A 9019-nucleotide genomic window follows, 5' to 3' on the forward strand; every position below is an offset into this window, starting at 1 on the left:
ATATGACGCACACTTGCTAGCCTGTTCCATTCTTCGTTTTCCGAGGCTAGGAGGTATTCTTGCCTCGCTTCAACTCACTCACTCGGAGGTACATGTGCTACCTCAAGCCTCCTCGACATTGAGAAACACCCACTGTCTTCCTCACTGACATGTTAAGGACACTTCGAAAAGTAGGAAGAAGAAGCTACAGTTTAACAATGTCATACTTAAAACAGTAAAAGAGCAAAATTACAAATCAGACTTTGAAATTCCACTGACCAACCATTCAGTATTTTAATCCAATAACAAATAGAAAAATGTAAAGCTAATTATTTTTTCTTAAATTGCAGCTATTTATGTGCAAATAAAACTAAGAAAATCTACAGCCATGCTATCAGCTTCGTAGGGCAAATGCTTTGAGAAAAATGCTTTTGTTTGCAAGCTAACGTGCTAACAACGACAGTCTTCAAATGCTTATCATTAGCAGATAAAATGGTTACAATGTTAATCATATTAGTTCAGTGTATTAGCATGTACAGATAAGCACCAGAAGCAGAGTACAGCTGAGGCTGATAGTAAGTCATTAGTTGTGCTATACAAACATGTTCGACCTCATGGTGGCCCTAAATGAATAGTTAGTGAGTCATAGGTCAACACATGTGTCTGAACCCAAATGTCATGCAGTCCATGCATTAATCATTGGGTCATTTAACTCAAAACTACTCATGTAAACCTAATGCTGCTAGTGAGGCTAAACACAAGTTAAGTTGTTTAAAAATGTGCCTTGCCTTCTAAAGAATCAGCTGAATTGTTGGTTAGATTATTAAATGGTTTGTGTGACTGTGTTTTCTGTGCGCCAGGTGGAGGAGGACCTGAGACGTCTGAGAAATCCGACTCAATTTCACTTTCCACTCGAACAGATCCAGCCGAGGCCATGAACGGAGCCAAGCCATGAACAATGGTCACACTCAAACACTCCAGAGCAAAAACAAATATTCTGCTTTATTTTGATAATGGTGCCTTTTTACCAGGAATCCATGTCATTCTGTGTTTTCTTTACAGTCTTGATAATGATGCCAATTATGTCTTTGAGAAAATGACAAACACTGACGACTATTGAATTAAAAATAATTGCCCGAACATCAGGAGAATCTCTCGTCTTCCTTATGTCTTATTGTGGAAAGGTTGTAGTTTACCCTTATGTTGTGTTCGGGTCTCCCGTGACCCGTTTCAAGTTAAAATTATATAATAACTACGCTCTAGTTTTTTGTATCGGAACAAGGCTTCATGGTATCCTCCACAACAGCTATAAACACTACAAAACAGATTTTGACAATTTTGTATTTGTATAATTTGGTGTTGGGGTCTGGGGAGACCCAGCAGAATTGTTTTGGGTCACTCAAGGTCAAATTTGGCCCAATCAAGATTCATCTTTGACTTTAGACACCCCACCCCGTTCATCAACTGTAACAATAATCTTTCGCAACATGCACCTGGTCTCCCCTCCCTCTGCCCCCACGGGAACTCGACCTTTCTCAAAGAATATGTACACTAACATTTGAACTCACACATTCACGTGTGCAATATGTGGTGTAATGTGTTTTGGGGCCATAACATTAAATTACAACAGGATTGTACGCTTATGAATGCATTATAAGTTAGTTGTGATGTAGTTAAAACAATATTGGATGAGTCTTTTTTTTTGTGTGTTTTGGACTGAGATAAATGAAGGGTCAAAATTGACCCGCGAACACCATGAACGGTAACAGCTTTTGAACACAACACTTAATAATTACCCTGAATCCTCATAGGGGAAGGTACACAAATGACATTCATACAAAACAATCACTCAACGCAGAGCAAAACAGTAACTGGATTGTAACACGGATTTTATTAAACAAAGTCCCAACAGTAAGACAAAAGATCACAGATCACAGTATGCTGGTGTCTTTGTTTTTCCTGAGTCATAGATCGTGTGTTGGAAGTGTTTCAGGTCCATAGTACAGCCTCCTCCCTGAGGTACTTTCCACACAGGTATTTGTCACATTATTAAATGTCGTACTGTAAACTGCTACAACACAAAGAACAGCACAAACATGAATTCCCTTTTTGATGGAGCGAGCTCAAAGACAAACGGCATGTTTCTGTGGTGGCTGGATATGAGAGATATCACTTGGTAGCTGGTGGTTACAGAGAGGTAATGAAGTGGTAAACATTATTAGTGACCTGCTCGTCATGCTGTTATGTCACCTGCCTCGCAAGATACAGTAAGTTGGAAAGTACAGTCTTTTTCTGGTTTGTAGACATCATGGCAACTGACTTCAAGAAAACTCATCTGACATTTCCAGCTTCCTCTGAGTCTAAGGAAGCTGTCAAGGCATCCGGAAATGTCAACTTGCACTGTCCTCTCGCCTTGTTAAAGGGGACTTCATATGCTCATTTTCTGGGAATTGAAATGTTGTCATAATCTCTCTAAATGTACCTGTCTGATATTGTTGGCACATTTTTTTTTAAAGCCCCCTGAAAATGCCTGCTCTGAAAAATGTGGTAAACCACAATGGTAGTTCTCCAGCTGTTTGTGGAGGTATTCAATCGGGATGTGGTATATTCGAATGAGTCTGCATCTGACAAAGAAAGGGAAGCTAAATCTGAATGGCTTGTTGAATCCCATGATTTCTGATGTGACTGGGTTGTCTTGATTGGAAATGTGAGTCTTTCATGATATGCCCCCTTTTTAAAACTTCAAAGTCAGCTGCAGGATAAGGCCACATTTGTGTAATACCACAGTGCCGGTAGTTTAAACAAGAAAGCAACAATGTGAAGTGTAAGAAAGCTAGCTAACAGAGAAGGTGGTCCATAATCTTGAGAGTGCAAAATGTGTATGGATCTACAGCGGTTGGAAAATAAAATGGGAACACCTTAAAACATAACTCATCCAAAACAACAAGAAAATTCATCATGGTCTATAGTCTGTTAAAAACAAATGGTATCATAAGTTGTTATTGAATATGAAATCATCTTCATGCTGGACTCCTGGGGCCAAAGTGGTTATCAAATATTTGGTAGATATTTTTAAATATGAATGAAGGTCTTCCCGTAGATAATTAATTGAGTGTGCAGCCACTTAGATTATGATGCATCTCATCTCATGATACATTAAGACCATTATAGCCTTAAAAATACACACTTATTCAATATGACATTTGCTGTTTAAAATGTGGCTCTGCTTTATTCCCTATAGGCTCAGCCAGTTGTGGCAAATACATACTAGATATAATTGATATTCACTATTTTGCAGATTAACGATAAAGCATCAACTACTCAATAATCTGATTGGTTGTCATAATAGTACTCTGGGTAATATAAAAGTTTGCGACCTGCAGGGCTGTTGTGTTGGATAGCATTATAAAACCAACTATGTTCACATAGAAACCAGATTAGTGATAGGATTCAGATGGGACCAGATAAACCAGTACACCACAAGAAAACAATTTCACGTGTCAGGTTGTTTTGAGAGTGTAGTGATGGCCTGAGGCTGGAAAAGGCATACATGTTCAGTGCATGTTATTCATTCTTTTAACTGATTTCACGATAAAGCATCGGATTGTTCAATGCATGTTTGATTAGTGTTCATGAGCAAAGCACAGTGGAGGATTACAGAAAACAGAAAAAAAAAATTAAAATCTCCCAGAATTTGTCCAGGTATTAAAATAAGATCAGCTAATTGTAAGACTGAGGTCTGACACCGTTACTGTTTCGATCGGAAGTAGAGTTTCTTGGTGAGCATTGAAGCAAAGCAGGGTACTTGCTTCTTCCCGATGGCATTCCGGTCGTTAGAATTCCCAACACTCCTCATGGACACCTTCCTGTTGACCAGCGTGAGTAACTCTGTGAACTCCAGGGTGTTCCCATACCTTTTAAACAGCTCACACAGATCCTGGACATACCAGGAACCGTTAACGGTCTCCCGGTGGGAATAGTATCCTTAACAAACAAAAAGGGGACAGGGCAGGATTGTTATTGATGAACAGCAGAAAGGACTTTCAAAATGACATAAATGTACGGAAGCCCAGAGAGCTCAACGCATGGCAAATGGCCAAACAAGCAAATAAAGAAAACCCGTTCACCAATTTGAAAATGCTTCTATTTTGTACTTGTTTTAAAACAATTGAACAGTAAGAAATATGTGTTGTGACAACCTTGAAAGAAACTAAAGCCAGCTCACATAGCATTTAAATGAATCATGTGTAAATCTCAGGATGATTTATATTGGCAGACCTTAAATGAGCAGAAAACCTATTTTAAGTTAAGAATAGATATTTGCAAGATATCATGATCTCATTGTAAAAATAATTTTAAAAAATGTCTTCCCTACATTTAAGATTATATAACAATGTTTTTTTGCAGTGTGTTTGTGTTTTCTTTTTTTTTTCAAATCTGGCCATGTGTTTTAAATTGATAAGAATGTTTTATCTATTTGCATGTGTTTTCTTACTTTGCAGTTTGATGAGCTCTCAGGGCCACCGGATAAATGTCTTACATAATTCACTCAAGTAGAATTCCTGTTCAACGCCTCCAGTTTTGAAGTTTTTAATGAAAGTTAGTCATCCTTGATTCTCAATACTTGAGTTAAAAAAAAAATGGCCCCCCTGGCTAGTTCAACTCATCAGTTTCTAAATGACAAAGCAGGACAGGATTCACGGGAAACCAATATCCTGATGATGTACAGTTGTGTTGAGTCAACTGTACTTTGGCATCGTCAAATAAATGTGATTTATTTACAACGTAGTCTACAACTTCTTGTTTCACTTCTGCTTTGGTATGTGGTAAGACAATTCTCAAGAAGCTTGAATACTTAACGTGAATGTACCCACATCATGTCGAGACAAGCGCAGATTAAGAGTTTCAAAAACATCCCTCACCTTCAGCCACGGAGTAGCACATGATGAAATCTGCCCCGGCAGGCAGTGTGTGCACGGCGCTGGCGTCGACCACCACCTCGTTGGTCTTCAGCTCGCTGTCCACCGCGTCACAGGCAGTCACTGGATCGTCGTGCTTATCTCCACGGCATGCCTAGTGACGGAGACAGCCACGTTAACCTTCAATGCATTTTTAAGAACTAATGTAATTTGTGTTTGTTTGCCCGTACCTGTAGTATGAAAACCTTTGGCTTTCCCACGAGACTCTTGCACCTGTCTCCTTTGAACATGGCGGTGATATCCTGAATGCTGATCTTTCCGTCGAAGGTGTAAACGTGATCATTTTCACCATGGCTCAGGAAGACAAGCAAAAAGCAGTCTACGTCTGAATGGTTTTCCTCAGCGGCTGGTGAGACATCAGATTTTTTTTTTTAAATCCTCAATAAACAAATAAAAGACGCCCATGTTTGCTCCTAACTTTGCATATAAAAGGACAACAAGGAAGCTCATAAGAAATGAAATGTCAGTAATGGTACTGTGCTGCTGCCTGGATACACATTTAATAATGTGCGTGTCCTAGGTGACCATGCATGTCTTACCTTCACTGATCTTATCGTAGACTTCCACTTGTTTGTAGTTATCATAAGCCCTCACTTCGAAGTTCAGATCGTTCAATCTTGAAGAGAGATGAAGAAAAGTCTCATAAATTGCAGAACAAGTACAGACATGTTGTTTTTAAGCCCAGTTGCAGAATACAGTGTTCCCTCTCCAGCAGCCGGCTGTCACGTGATACCTTTTCTCCAGGTTGTAGCGATCAGCGTTGGTTCCATGCCTGTCGCTTAACCCCAGGCGCCAGAAGAAGCGCTCCTGGTTAAAGATCAGGGCAAGGCCTCGTTGTTTGTGGTCCATCTTGTATTCCTCTGCAGGATCCAAAGCCAAAGAGCTGTTTCATAATGAGATAGATAACAAAAACAACATTAGGTGGAGTACAGTGGGGAGGCGTGAATATCCCGCTTGTACCCGCACAAAGAAAAATAAATCAGTTTACCTTCTGATGAAGGCATCAGTCTCTGTTAGGTTCTCCGTGCATGCTATTAAATAAAAGACAGTCAATTATGCATGCAACGATTTAGAAAAGAATGTATAAAAACCTGGCTTTGCAGTTAAAACTAAATTAATTTATAAAAATACAGAGGAGGATTGAGCTGTTCAGGCTTCTTTGTCACACAGCAGAGCTACAGGTGCATGAATTGCTCCACTGCTGCACAGCTTAGAGTGCGCGTTGCCTTCAATGGCTGAGTGACAGGTGGAGAAAGATGGAAAAGGCTGCTAAAGAACAGAGGCCAAAAGTGCCACCTCCATAACCCACCCTACAGATATGTAGCTTAGACTTTGTGAGCTAAAGGCAGCTGTTTTTTTGACTTGTAAGGCATTATCTGACTTCAGTGAATCTGTATACATAGATCTGCTTTCATAGAGGTAGTTTATTAGTTACACCAAGTAAACCGTTAAAATCTAATACAAAGTTCTGCAATAAATGCATACCTTAATGACCATTATAATGTTCAGTTTTCTTTTAAAAGCGTTATTGAAATGTATCTTTAACTTCACGGTCATTTTGGATACTATACACTGAGCAGTGCTTCTTATACTAAGTGCAACGTCATTCATTAATAAATTGGGTGGAAAAAATATGAGAAACACCTGCCAGTATAAAAATACAACTCAACAGCACCAACAAATACAGCACCTCCGCAAAAATATCCCTAACATAAAATCGATATTATTGATGGAGTATTTGGTTTAGTGCTTTTGTAAAAAGACTATATTCCTTTTAGCTAGGTCTACCAAAAAGACATATGTGATGATGGCTGGGCTGTCTCGTCTACTGGAGTTGCCACACTGTATTTGATGTTAACAGGCTATGCCAAAACCACATCCTGTTAACATCAAATACAGTAAAGATTAATAATGACAGTTAATGATTAATGTCATAAAATTGAGCTGACTGTTGTCTGGCTTTACTGATAATAAAACTGCACAACTTTAATCTTTTTATTTCACTTTTGCTTTTTTAAAGTTGTATAAAATTATCAAGAACATGTTAGCTCCAGTCGTTAAAAAATGTTAATATTATGATGTTCAGTTTTTAAATTGTATTTTCTTGGAGTATATATATATATATATATATATTCAACATAACGGAGATTTGCAATGCTATACACTGAACAATGTTTTAAAAAAAATTGTGCAACATCATAGATACATCTGGGTTAAAATTGGGTGGACAAAATATAAGAAACACCTGCCACTTAAACAATACAAATCAACAGCTCCTTTGTAAACGGGACTTAACCTGAACTGAATAGAGTTCATGATAGCATTGAAGAGTTGTTTTATTCAACTTTATTTGAGTTAATGATTATTCTTATAAAAAACAATTGACTGTACTTTGGCTTCACTGATAATAAAACGTACAACTATACACTGTTTGTTTTACTGTTGCTTTGTTAAAGTCATATACAATTATTAACAAGTATCAAAGTATCAAGAACATTTAATAAAAGCACAAGAGATCTAAAAAATAGGAGGCCTTTGTTACTTATAGTAAAACACTCACCCGCATTGTCTTTTGCTGTTTGGTTGCATTTAGCAACACTTCCTGGGAAGGTGAGAGAAAAAGCGATTATTTAAAAGTTTTAATAAACATTAAAAACCTGCCTCACATGTTGTACTAACTTGCTGACTGACTGAAGGTAGAGAAAACTGACAATAAAGGTGTGGCAAATGTAAGAACATAGTAAACCACAGTAACGTCAAACAGAGCTTCACTGTTGAAAGTTACATCGTACATTAAAAGTCATTGTATGTACTTATCTAACTTTTTTAAATGACTCAGGCACAAGTCCACAACTTATAGCTACTTGTACTTTTAAAAAGATATGTAAATTGGTTACCTCCACTTGCGTCTTGTGCCGTGTTTGACATATTCACAGGTAGTCTTCACTCCACTGACACCACTGAAAAATGATGCTTCGTCAAAGCTACATTGATGATCAAGGATGTAGCTCCTCCCCCTCTGAATCTGATTGGCTGAATGTCTAAAAGTGGAGAACACGATTGGCTCTTACGGCTGTCAATCAAAGGTCAACAGCAAGGACTTCCGTGTTTGCCACATTGCACCAGCGGCTCATCAAATTCTTAAGTACAAGGGTTTAATACATCTTAAATAATGAAAGTAAGATTAGGGCTGGCGCAGCCGAAGGTTAGTATAGTTAATCATCTAATCCATACTTTCTTCAGAGACATCCTCAGACATTATTTTCTTTAAAGATTTTATGAATAGGTGATTACAGTTGACACAAATATATCTAAGAAACCCACATCTTTATACATTTCTCTACATGTTTTATTCAGTGTTGTAGCTTACATCATTTGCCTTCACTTTCGCCCCATGAGATATTTCACAGATATTTCATTAATGTAATAAAGTAAAGAAACCAAACGATTTTAGATGATGTAGATGGAAGCACCCTGAAAGCCAGAGAAATAATGTGAAAAACATGTTCAAGTATTGACAAAATATGCATTGACTGCATATGAAATACATCAATTATCCACTAGGTATTTTCACACAGCACATAAGCGTCAGTGCAAGCTAAGATAAACTCATGAGAGAAAAGTGTATTGCTGGCATCCTTCTGCCAGTGCTTTGCTTCTGAATCAGTCTATTCCACAGTATTGATCCTGTGTCACAGTCCCTTCCTCGTTTCATATTGACATCCACAAGACTCCCTTTGGTAGTCCAGGTCCTGCTGAAAAAAATAGTTTAGACCAACAAGGCTGGTCTGGCTGGTAAACCAGCCTGACCAGCCAGTCAATATTAGGCTGGATTAGTTTGCTGGTTTAGAGGGGTTTTGGACACTTTAGCTGGTCAGGATAGCTGGTTTGGTCACAGTGGTCTAGCTGGTCAGCATTAGCTGGTCGGGATAGCTGGTTTAGCTGGTTTAGCTGGTAAAAGCTGGTGGTCACAGTTTGCAATTTACATATCTTTTTAAAAGTACAAGTAGCTATAAGTTGTGGACTTTTGTCTGAGTCATTTAAAAAAGTTAGATAAGTAA

General features: G+C 38.3%; 2 protein-coding genes across 2 annotated transcripts in view; one reads left to right on the plus strand and one right to left on the minus strand.

Moving 5' to 3' along the window:
• Positions 1-1121, plus strand: part of LOC104941007 (calcium uniporter protein, mitochondrial-like) — a 17887-nt gene extending 16766 nt beyond the window's left edge. The window contains exon 8 of the mRNA XM_010766038.1: positions 840-1121. Coding sequence (XP_010764340.1) covers positions 840-917 — 78 coding nt within the window. The 3' untranslated portion in view covers positions 918-1121. The remainder of the gene's footprint in view (positions 1-839) is intronic.
• Positions 1122-1851: 730 nt separating this feature from the next.
• Positions 1852-7933, minus strand: LOC104941008 (caspase-6). The gene is made up of 8 exons (XM_010766039.1): positions 7856-7933; positions 7519-7560; positions 5947-5989; positions 5692-5841; positions 5498-5574; positions 5129-5304; positions 4902-5052; positions 1852-3963 (listed from the first exon to the last, which is right to left on the minus strand). The coding sequence occupies exons 1-8, from the start codon at positions 7884-7886 to the stop codon at positions 3728-3730; spliced, it is 906 nt and encodes a 301-aa protein (XP_010764341.1). The 5' UTR covers positions 7887-7933; the 3' UTR covers positions 1852-3727.
• Between the last annotated feature and the right edge of the window lie 1086 nt (positions 7934-9019).

This window comes from Notothenia coriiceps, unplaced genomic scaffold, assembly GCF_000735185.1.
Source record: "Notothenia coriiceps isolate Sejong01 unplaced genomic scaffold, NC01 NC01_scaffold00002931, whole genome shotgun sequence".
Lineage (NCBI taxonomy): Eukaryota > Metazoa > Chordata > Actinopteri > Perciformes > Nototheniidae > Notothenia > Notothenia coriiceps.